This window comes from Nuphar pumila, chromosome 5 (genome assembly GCF_984573655.1).
Source record: "Nuphar pumila chromosome 5, dmNupPumi1.hap1.1, whole genome shotgun sequence".
In the NCBI taxonomy this organism is placed as follows: domain Eukaryota; kingdom Viridiplantae; phylum Streptophyta; class Magnoliopsida; order Nymphaeales; family Nymphaeaceae; genus Nuphar; species Nuphar pumila.
Window position 1 is genome coordinate 107,003,906 of NC_143253.1, and position 11,311 is coordinate 107,015,216.

The 11,311-nt window shown below is 38.0% G+C and overlaps 1 protein-coding gene across 4 annotated transcripts; it reads left to right on the forward strand.

Annotated features, from left to right (window-relative positions):
• Window positions 1–1,274: 1,274 nt before the first annotated feature.
• Window positions 1,275–10,372, forward strand: LOC149838034 (coiled coil protein). Of its 4 annotated transcripts, XR_016431931.1 has the most exons (9): window positions 1,275–1,609; window positions 1,725–1,851; window positions 2,067–2,448; window positions 2,581–2,636; window positions 2,800–2,896; window positions 2,995–3,434; window positions 4,671–4,776; window positions 8,758–8,791; window positions 8,868–8,979. XR_016431931.1 is itself a non-coding variant. In XM_090006326.1 (8 exons), exons 1-7 carry the CDS (start codon window positions 1,344–1,346, stop codon window positions 4,737–4,739), a joined length of 1,437 nt encoding a protein of 478 aa, XP_089862452.1. In that variant the 5' UTR covers window positions 1,275–1,343; the 3' UTR covers window positions 4,740–4,776; window positions 8,758–8,827. The 4 variants fall into 4 exon arrangements, 3 of the variants coding, with proteins under 3 accessions (XP_089862452.1, XP_089862453.1, XP_089862451.1); XM_090006326.1 differs by lacking the exon at window positions 8,868–8,979 and having other exon boundaries at window positions 8,758–8,827; XM_090006327.1 differs by lacking the exons at window positions 4,671–4,776; window positions 8,758–8,791; window positions 8,868–8,979 and adding an exon at window positions 10,230–10,372.
• Window positions 10,373–11,311: the final 939 nt, after the last annotated feature.

Consider the following 11,311-nt stretch of genomic DNA (forward strand, 5'->3'; position numbering starts at 1 on the left):
TGCTCAATAAGAATTTTTTTCAAAAGGCACATAAAGTTTGAGCATTAGTTAAAAAAGCACTTAAGTTTTGATTTTTTTTTAAAATGAAATTAAAAAATATTTGTGTTTAATTAAAAAGGTCCAAGAGTTTACTATTGTCAAGTTTGCTGTTAAATGTGATGTAAAAATTATCATTTTACTCTCAACATCATATTTTCAAAAAATACACCTAAAAAAAGAGGCAAGGAGTCTTTTAAAGGTTAATTAGTAAATTAACTCTCTTAACTCATCTTGAGTTAATTGGATGAAAGTTTGTTTTTTATTAATGCCTAAACTTTGCGTTTTTTAAAATTGGCCTTAGAATAAAATTTTAACACGTGATTCAATCTATATAATTTATAAACTTGCCAAAAAATGCTGATCAAGGGGGTGGCATTGTGGGCTGGGGTCATGGCCACTACGTAGTAGTCAAGGTTCTATTCCCATGGGCGTCACTCCTCTGCCCAAGCCGGTGCCCATCCCTGGGGGTGAGGGTTTGAGCCTCAAAGTTTTATGCCACCGGCATGATGATTGTAGGTAGCGTGGCCAGGTCTTTGTGCTGACCCAGTTTCTTTGGGTTATAAATAAAATAAAATAAAAAACTTGTTGGTGGTGATGACTGTTCAAGGTGACACTAGGGATGCAAACAGATCAGATGTGGATCAGCTAAAACATATAGGAAAGTTAGATCTGGATCAGGTTGGAACAACCAAAAATCATATTATGTCCATACTAGAATACTAGATCCGGTCTGTTGGCATCCGTAAGTGACACACCAACCAAAATCCCCGGCATTCGCCAGAGGCCCTTAGCAATGTCGTGGAAATCGGTTTCTTAAAAAAACAAAACCTAAAAATCCAATCGAATCCATCAACTTTTTCCAAGAAAAAGAACTCGGTTCGTGTCTCGAATCGAGTCGTATCTGTGTCACTATCCCTCCAGTAATTTGTGTTTTTGCCTTTTCCCAAATTCCAAAGAATCCAAACCGACGCTTTCTAGCAGCAAAGGCAGATACTGAAAGGCCGCGTCGCGTCCTCGCTCTTCTCCCATGAAAACCCAGGAAAGTTTCCGTTTTCCCGTCGCTTCTCCAAACGCGGAATCGCGAGTCCAAGAAGAAAAGAAGGGTCGGAATAGCGAAGGATTTTCAAAATCCTTCAAACGGAGATCTGAAGGAAGAGCTTTTTGAGGAAAATCCGAAGTTCTCTTCAGAATCTCCAATCCTATAAATACTTTTACCGCGGGAAGAAGAAGAGAGAGAGAAGAGCGTAAAGGAAAGAATTCCTCTGTTTGGGAACGAGAAGAAGAAGGAAAGGGAAAGTGGGAAAATGGGGAAGAAGGGGAAAGGAGGGCAGGAATTCGAGTTCTGCACAGTCTGCAGGATCAACCACAACGACGCCCGCCAGCACGTCTACTTCCCGAGGCACAAGCGTGCCCTCTCCCTCCTCCTCTCCCGATTCCTCTCCAAGATTGCCGACGTCCGCTTCTTCCTCAAAAAACCTAGCTTCCTCCGCCGCGATGACACCGGAAGGAACCGATTCTGGTGCTCCGTCTGCGAGGCCGATGTCGACGAGCTCGACAGCGAGTTCGCCTGGTATTCCCTTCTCTCTTTCCCTCCGTTTCTATGTTCTACTGTCCCGTCTGTTTGCTCGTCTTCTATGTTTGATTTGAATTCCGGATGCGTTTTTTGGAACAACGGTGGTTTTCAGTAGCAGCGCAATCAATCATCTCGCTGGATCGGAGCATTTGGTTGCGTTGAAGTCCTTCTTGTGGAAACACGGGGCGGGACTCGATCGGGCGGATAAGTTTAGGATTTCGGAGGAGGAACTTGCAAAGGTGAGAGCGATCTCCTTTGGGGTTTTGCTTATTTGATTCTTCTGACAAAAGTTTGCTTCTGTTTTTAGCATTTTTGGTGCCATTGATGGGTTACCACTTACCAGTAGCGTATTGAATTCATGAAATTTAATATCTTTTTGCTTTTCTTTTTCTTTGGGAGGTGTTGGTTCGATGGATGCTAAACGTAGTTGATGTTAATTTGCTTGCTGATGCAGTGGACGGATCGGTGTCAGTCGATGAAGAGCGGGAAATCGTCATCAAACGCCAGCAGTGTCGGGCCTTCTAACAATATCCACAATCGAATTAGTAGTTCTGATAGGAATAGTTCTGAGAAGGATTCAAAGCGTTGCTTTGAAATTGGTGTTTTGTCGTCGCCCAATAGTGGCAATGTTGGTCCTCCAAACAATATCCTCAACGGCGTTCATGGTTTAGATATGCTTAATTTTCAAAAAACTATGACCCACTCTTTCGAAACTAGTAATGTTTGTGATGGTGTTCTACCTTTACAATGCTTCACGCATGAGAGCTATCAGGTACCTTACCGAATGGGTGGAGATGCTACGAGCGGTTTTGGCAGCACCAACCAACAAATGATCGGTTAGAGCCTTTCCTGTTTTTTCCTTTTTTCTCATATGGCTAAGATGTTGTTCTTTCTTGCATGTTTATGATTTTTAGTCTTTTCCATGAAGTGGTTGTTCTATTTGTTTAACCAGCTTGATGAATGTGCAGCTTATATGAATGGTCAGCATACTCGAGGAGGCCTGGGTTTTGCATCTCCAGAAATGGTGAACTTGCTTTGATCAATTATATATATATATATATATATATATGATTTAACATGATTGGTTGTAATGTCTAACATGCCTGTAAAATTTGAGTTGCATTCTCTTTTCCCGTCGTCTTATGGGCATGCGTTTTTCTTGTTATTTACCTAAGTTGCTTATCCAGGTTAATAAAATAAACGGTGGAAGTGGTGGTGCTTTGGGATTGTATTCCTCTTATGGTACAACACAAGGACTTGTTGGTGGAAATAATGATTTCATGGGTAACTCGTTAATGCATATTAAAATGAGATCCTTTTCACACATTTACTTTACAGTGGAGGTATCTTGTTTCTCATTCATTTTCTTTTTGGGCACTTAGCATTGGAGAATTTGACCCGGCTTCATCCCCTCCCTGGAGATCAGACTTCAAACGTGCACTCAGGAGTCCTTCCTCCTTGGCTAGAGGTGAGTGGAGATCTTGAAACAACTTACATTGTCAGAGCAGAAAATTCTACAGGTAGCAGCGCTTCTCAATCACATAAGTCATCAAGGTCCCATAAGCGGAGGAAGCCTGAGCGGGTTGGAGCAGCATGGGCAGAGAAGAGAAAGGCTGAACTTGACAAAGAAAGAAGAGGGGAGGCCGTGAATCATTCGAATACTGACTGGCTCCCAAACTTTGGAAGGGTTTGGCAATCAGGTTCAAGGAAGGAATCTCGAAGGGAGTTTGAGGTTGAAAGAAGAAAGTTCAAGACTGGAGATGCTTCGGCAGATGCTCCTGAGCCGTGCTTTAAGTTACAACCATACATAAGCAAAAGAATGGTAAAGTCTATGAACATGTTTTCTTATGGGTTCACTAATTCAAACTTTTAGTGTATGATATAATCATACTTAGCTTTGATTGCCTGTTTGCTGTTGATGATATTTCTCTCATGTCTAGAGCTCAAGAGAATGTTCCCAACGACAATGTTAATGTATTATTTGTTTGAATGCAATATATAAGTAGAATTCTGATGGCATGAAACCTGTTTCATTCAAGTGGGAACTCATTGGTGTTCTACAACAAAGTTAGAACAAGTACATCTTGAAGAGAACAAAAAGATGAGCCATATTGCTGTCATTTATTGTGTGTATTCGAAGTTCATTAGTTGCTTCAGTTCTTGATGGTTTGATATATACATATATATCAAAACTCTTGTTAATTTGTTATGCATTTCTTTGTTTGGCAGATGGTCATATATTTGAGTTAGAGTCTCTCTCTTTAGCTATATAATCATTGCAACGAGGATGTAAATATTGAAAATCAACATGTCGTCAATAGCATTTGTCAACTCAGACTTTAATTAGAAGATGTGTCTTGTAACATTGGCATGAGTAGCTGACTTTCTTCACTCTCCTGCTAGAAGAGTCGTTTGTGTAGCTAACTAATTTTAAAGAATCCTGTCTGAAGGGTTCTGGGGCCTTCTGGACCTGATGTGAGAAGAATCTGAGGATGATTAGTCAATGTAACAGGTTCATCTGCATAATTGATCAATAGATGTGTGAATTATTTGTATGGAAGACCTTAGTAGAGCTGTTTGCAATAATAGCTTAGTCATAGACAAGGATGTCCTGATATGGTTGTTGCTATGATACATCCTTCAGTGTCAGTTGCTGAAATTGCTGATGATTGTGGATTGTGACTTGAACAAAGATTTTCTTGTATCTCATACACTATAGTTCAGATAGTCTCACATTATTCAACCTCAAATTTGTAAAAGTCCATTTTGCATCCATTGAATATATGGAGATTCAGTATCTAGAGATGATTCTCTATGAACATGCTAACATTATTGGCTGCAAATTTCATTAACTCATGAAATTTTGAGATGGAAGATTCTAATACTGCTGCCAAATACAAGCTCTCTCTTTGAGCTCCCATAATGTCCTGGAATGTGTTGTTGATCAACTGCTTCCTTTTTCTCTCCTTTCAATTTTGGGTTATATCTGCATTACCTGTGGATCATGTCCACCATTTTCAGTTTGTCATAGTGCAAGTTTTGGTCTTCTGTCCTACAGCGGCAAGATGCAGGGGGTTGTGATGGAGCATCAAATGGAAATGATGGAAATTTAAAGGGGATTCAATGAAGTTCATTATGGTGAAACTTCTGGAGCTCCTCAAAGTGTATGTTTTTCCTTCTCTTTGTAATGTGAAAGGATGTGATCTTCAAGTTGATTATTACAATCATTATGGTAGCAGTTTTTTTGGGTTGATGTCTTTTCACTAATATTCTAATAATTTGTAAAATTACCATGATATTCAAACTATCCCATCCAAAAAGATGATAAAGAGTGGATATAGGTGTTAGGAAAACCGCGAGCAAGAAACAACCGAAGGTAACAATTAACAAGAACGATCAAACAAAACACAACAAGAACACACAGATTTACGTGGAAAAACCTCCCCCTCAAATCCGAGAGGGAGTCTAAAACCACGACCGCCCAAAAGAAAAACTTTGTTGCTCTTTTTTTGACTGTTACAAGAGAGAAAGAAAAGAAATAATTTATACAAAGGCAAGGGCGACAACCCTAAACCTAAACAAATCGGGTCTGATCCAAAAGAAACCGGGTCTCAAACATAAGCCCAAGAAAAAATTTCTTCTGGGGGGCGCTGCCCCCCTAAGACCCCCCACCTAGGGGATCTTCATAATTTTCATTGGTGGACAACCTTCTATTGTAGGTTCATTTAAAAATTTAGTATCATTATGGCTCCTATTACGAAATGTCTTAAGGGTACTGTATTTCGATGGACGCTTGCAACTGATAAGGCTTTTTAGCTTATTCAGCTTATTCAACAAAAGATGACCCATGCTGTCATCCTAGCTCTTTCAAACTTTTCAAAAGTATTTGAGGTTGAGTGTGATGCCTCTCATGTGAAAATTGGTGTGATTTTGAGAAAAAATCGTTGCCCTTAACCTTTCTCTAGTAAAAAACTGACATAAGTTAAATGCCAATACCCCATATATGATTTAGAGTTTTATATAGTGGTACAAACCCTTTGCTATTGGAGGCATTACCTTATTTACAAGAAATTTGTCTTGTACATTTACCATGAAGCTTTAAAATACCCTAATAGTCAACGAAAGCTAAGTACTCGTTATGCTAAGTGAGTTAGCTACTTCCAAGTGTTTACCTTCACAATTAGGCATCAATCTAGAACTCTTAACAAGGTAGTTGATGCACTTAATCGAAAGAATAGCCTCCTTACTACTATGTCTGTTCAGATTATAGGATTTGGGAATTGTCAGGAGCTATACCTGTCTTATCCTAATTTTAAGAACATCTAGAAGAATTGCATTATAAATAGATATTCTCATGACTCAAAGTTTTCAATACATGATGGATATTTGTACTATGTCACATGGGTGCGGGTGCGGGCGCGGGGATTCGGGACTTCCAAAAAACCCGGGTGCGGGGGTGCAGCAGGGGCAAAAATGTCAATATATATATATATATATATATATATATATATATATATATATATATATATATATATATATATATATATATATATATATAGGGTGCGGCTCGATTTTTTTTTTAAAAAGCAGCTCTGTCAGCTGGCTGACAGACAGCTGCTTTTAAAAAAAAAATCTAGCAGCTAACAGCTGCTGCTATCAGCAGCTGCTGTCAGCCAGCTGACAGAGCTGCTTTTTTAAAAAAAAAATGGAGCAGCTGACAGCTGTTGCTGTCAGCCAGCTGACAGAGCTGCTTTTTAAAAAAAAAATCGAGCAGCTGACAGCTGCTTCTCAACAGATTTTTTTTTAAAAAAAAAATTTCGCAGCATAGGGCAAATTTTTTAAAAAAAAAATCCAAAAAAAAAAATGGACCGAAATGATCCTGGGTGCGGTCAACGCACCCAGGATCGGGTTGACCGCACCCGGTGCCGCAACCGCACCCGCACCCGCGTCGAGTCGCGTCGACGCGGGTGCGGCACCCTGCTAGCCGAATCCCTGTGACATAGAGTGAAATCAATTCTTGTATCCATATTTGTCACCTAAATGGTTAAGAAACATTTCATTTACTTTTTGCATGCAAATGTTTGTGCCCAAACCTTCTTCCACTCCTCAGGCACATGCTCACACTCGCACATATGTGCACCCCCACCTACCCTCACATGTACATTGAATTTTATAAGTTTGGATGAGGCCACTGCTTAGGAGCACATGCATGTTCATTTACACATGCATGTATCCTGACATGCCACACACAGTCACACATGCACATTGAATTTGACAAATCTGGATGAGAATGCTGAGGGCATATTTATCTCACTTCCTATTTTTTGATGCTTCCTGTGGAGTCACTGCATCATCGGTTTATTCACAATACCTTCATTCTGTATGTCATGATGATTACCCTAATTAATAATCTGTTAGATTCAGTTACAAATACTGCTGATGTTTTGAAAAATTTCAGATACTTTTGCAAGATTATGTAAAATATCTATTTTCGGCGATTTTGAGAAAAAAAACTCCGTTTTTTAAACTTGGCAGAGAATTTGAAAACATCCTGAAAGATTTCATTTTTTTTAAAGATATTCAAGAAAATTTCTATTCTTGGTATCATATCGATTCTTTTCCACTTTTTATGATTTTTGTAAAAAAAAAACTTTTCTTGAATTTTCATATTTCTAAGATTTTCTTTTTCCCAATATTTTGTGAGATTTATAGGAAAAGATGCTTGTGAAGATGTTAGCAGGACCGATATTAGTTACTGTTTCTAGAACTACAGTTTTCTTCTCCATGTTGTATGCCCATGTAGGAGAGAGACACAAGGACAAACAATACTATAGTAGACACACACAGTAAAAGTTAAAGCATCTGTATCAGATACGTCTATTCCTATGCTTTTCCTCTTGTCCCCCATGTTTAAGAATGTCCAAATTGGCTTGTATTATAATTGCTTTTGATTTTCCCTGTTGAAAATTCTACATGGATACAGTGCTAGAGATTATTGAAGACATGGACGGGGTTTAGGAAAGTACAAACTGTATTCAATGTCTCATTGCATGCTTAGTGAACTGGGTTTTCCATCATCGAACAATAAGGCCAACGTAGTATTCAAGTTTCTAAAGGGTGCTTCCTGTTAAAATGTATCATTCAATCTTTGTAATCTTATATATATAAAGGATGATACATATACATATATGGTATATATGCATATGTATCTTCCTAATTATATATATATATATATATATATATATATAAAATATATATTTCTCTATTATTAGGCATAGGGGTAGTTTAGTCATTTCCCCTTTTTTATGCATATTCCATTTGGAATATGTTTGTAATTTTATTTTTTTCTTTTTCTTTTTTATTTTTTCATTTTTGTGGTTTGCGCCACCTAGGGAGGCTCCCCAAAGAGTCGTTGGGGAGCCCCCAACGGTCACATTTTGTGACCGTTGGGGGCTCCCAACGACTCCTTTGGGAGCCCCCTATGTGGCTCCTCTCTTGTGTTATAAATAGGGGTCTCCCCCTTGTAATTTATTCACTCCTTTGGAGGAGCTTTTGCTCCATGTAATGGGTGTTACACCCTTCCTCTTTTCAATAATATCAACTTATGCCTTATAGGCATTTTTGCCCCTTTGTGGGTTTATGTGTTAGCACATTATGTGCTTGTGTTTTCCCCTTTAGTGGGTATATTCGCACTTCATGTGCATGTGTATTGGTTCATTATTGAACCTAATATATTCAAAGCCGTTTCCTTACACTTCCATGTAATCAATGAGTTGTTCTTTCAGGGATTAGTATAAATATAATTTTTATATAACCAGCTATTGGGACCTAGAAAATGTGCACCTGACTGATGGTGTGGTCATGTTATGGAGGTTTAGGTGGTAAAGTTGAAGTGCCAGTGCAGTGTCAGTTCTTGTTCTTAATAAATTAGGGCTTTTGAAATTTGTGATATTGCCATACGCTTATTGTTAGAAACATTAGGTAGTATTTTCATTTATCTTGACAACTAAGTTTGGTATCAATACTAAAGTCATTAAAATGTAAAATTCTGCTTTTTATTTCTGTGTTTGCAAATGTATCAATTATCTGCTTGCATCTTATTTGATCCGATTAATATCAATAGACTAATTTCTAGTGTATGGCAGGTGTGCAGCTTGGTTGCACAGTGATGTTTGAGTGGTACGCATCTTTTTTATTTCTTCGAACATGTTTGTGATCCCTTTCTCTTGGTCATGATTAACTTCACGTGTTCCAGAAATGTTCTATGGTTGCACATTCTGATGCTAAGTATCTCTTGGTTTGCATCTCAAAAGTGGATAAATTGGGTTATCTAGTGGTTATCTGCTGGACCCCTTTGTTACTATAAAACTGGAGCATTTATGCTGAATTGCTGATCTGCTGGAGCAAGAAACATTTTGTATCCTTGTTCATAAGTTTGGTGTTTAAGGTGCAGCAAACCGATCTCTCTTGAATTGTTACTTATGAAGCCAATCATCGCACAACTTTACTTGTGGCAATGTTTATACATTTTAGTGATGTACTTTAGAAAGTTGATATCTTGACAATCTTGTGCTTGCATAATTGGTCTTGTCCTGTTAAAGTTTAGTTAATGAAATTAGTTCTCACTATGAAACATTATGAGTTACTGTTTTCTTTTTGGTTTTAAATCTATAAAAGGATTATTGATTTGGAGCTATAATTCTTGTGATACATATTCGTTTAAGTTTAATATGGTCTTGTTAGCCCATTAATTTTGTCCTCTGTCCTCATCCTTCTATAAAGTTTTCTTATGCCCCCTTAGCCACTTCAACAAATTTCTGATTCCTGGAAGCGACTCTGTGTGTGTTACAAACATACCACCATATGTGGATGGTTTGAATGCAAAAGTTATTCAGATAAATCTAGACCAGACTAAGATCTGCTCTCATGAGGGGCTTGAGCTCAGCTCCATCCTAATCCTTTAATAAACAAGCAGCGCCTTAAGCCTGGCTTGGGCCCACTAAAAGCTTGATGAGCTTGCTTGTAATTTTATTAAAAAGTTAAAAAGCTAAAAAGCAGAATATTTATACATTTTTTTATAAGATAAGCTTTGTTTCAATTATACAATGTCATCTTTACATACAGGGGGTGACAGGTTCAAGTCCTGTTCCTTGTGAAAACAAAGTAACAAACATCACACAATGCACACACACACACAAACAGCCAAGCTTGCTACATGCAACACGAAGCCAATCTCAAAGAACCCAATCTTGGGTTTGCTCATGTACACTGCTGGCTGTCACATTCAACCTGCCTTTAAGAGAATCACGCCATTTTTTTTTTGACGACGAGGAACCTGCTTAGGAATGGGGTCCACTTATGGACCCCTCCTAGATAGTAAACCCTAGTTGACTGCCCTAGCCTGCAAAGAAGGGAAGCACGGATAGCATCTCATTCGTCTCTGAATGTTCCGAATCCTTGTGAAAGTTGTTTAGATGAAGGATCATGATTTTGATACATTTTGCATATTACTGAGATTTCTATATTTGAGCTTGTCTTCTACCTTTTTTTTCGTCAAGAAACATGTCCTTATTAGCTGTCATTTGCAGATATTTATTATTTCTATTATTTTCTGCAGCACTGGTCATGATTTCTTTTGCGTTTGGCTGCACAACTTTTTTCATTCTATTGTTTCCAGCAACATCTCCAGATCTGTATAACAGCAAGACGGAGCATTGCAGATGTTGGCATGGCTACTGCAGTTGGAGCAAGAGTTCTTAAAATGGTGGTTGGTTTAGGCATGCCCAAGTACTGTTGTAACCTGGGGAGTTTTATGGATATTGTCAAGAGGGTGGCCCCTGAAAAATTACATTGGGACTGGCAATGTCATTGGCTGGGAAAGGAAGATTATGCTACTAAAGTTTGGTTTCTCTTGATGTCAAATTTTGTACATTGAAGGCATAGGACAGCAGCCTTATGCTCCAAGAAAGAGGATCTTTTGCAACAAAGTATAAGATGTTTCATTCCAATGTGAAAAATGGTGAGTGATATGCTTAAGCTTGTCCTCTGTCTATTGATTGTACAAGAGGATGTTCAGGTATTTGAGGTGACCCCCTTTGTTAATAAGAATTTTCATGCCTAAATTGTTAATTTATTGCATGACCATTGAAAGGTTTGATTTTTAATGTGTTTCTGTTGCTTGAATTTACATTTCAAATATTTCTGTCATAATGTAGAAGAATATTGCCTTTGGAAAAAAAATGTAGAAGAATATTTTGTTTTCATCTTCTTTAGTTCGCTGCTTCTATATAAAATTTTCTTTCTTTTTCTTAAATGTACATCAAATAATGAAACCAAATGCTTTCCTAAGAAAATGCTAATAAAAATGAAAATGTTGCTTTTGTGTGAGTTTTTAATGATAAAATCGTGATACTTCAGTGTACCATAATCTAACCTCCATTTTTAATTTTCATGAAAATATTATGGTTTTATGGTATTTTTCAGAAATACGGTCAAGCAAGTGAATTGTAAGGCAATCTCTTGAAAGAGTAGGGGGCTGGATCTCCAACTGAGGCCCAACCCTGGATCCAATGCATATTGTCAGGTCCAAATCGCGTCAGGGAACAAATATGTTCTGTCAGAATCAATCATGTCTGAAGCTGACATTTGATTCCGGGATATGGATTCTTGAAATTAGATCTAAAATGTATTTGGACTGGA

Coding starts and splice junctions, on each gene's coding strand:
- LOC149838034 (XM_090006326.1), top strand. CDS start 1,344: ATGGGGAAGAAGGGGAAAGGAGGGCAGGAATTCGAGTTCTGCACAGTC. Junction 2,637..2,799: donor GTTTTGCATCTCCAGAAATG/GTGAACTTGCTT, acceptor TTGCTTATCCAG/GTTAATAAAATAAACGGTGG. Junction 3,435..4,670: donor CATACATAAGCAAAAGAATG/GTAAAGTCTATG, acceptor TCTGTCCTACAG/CGGCAAGATGCAGGGGGTTG.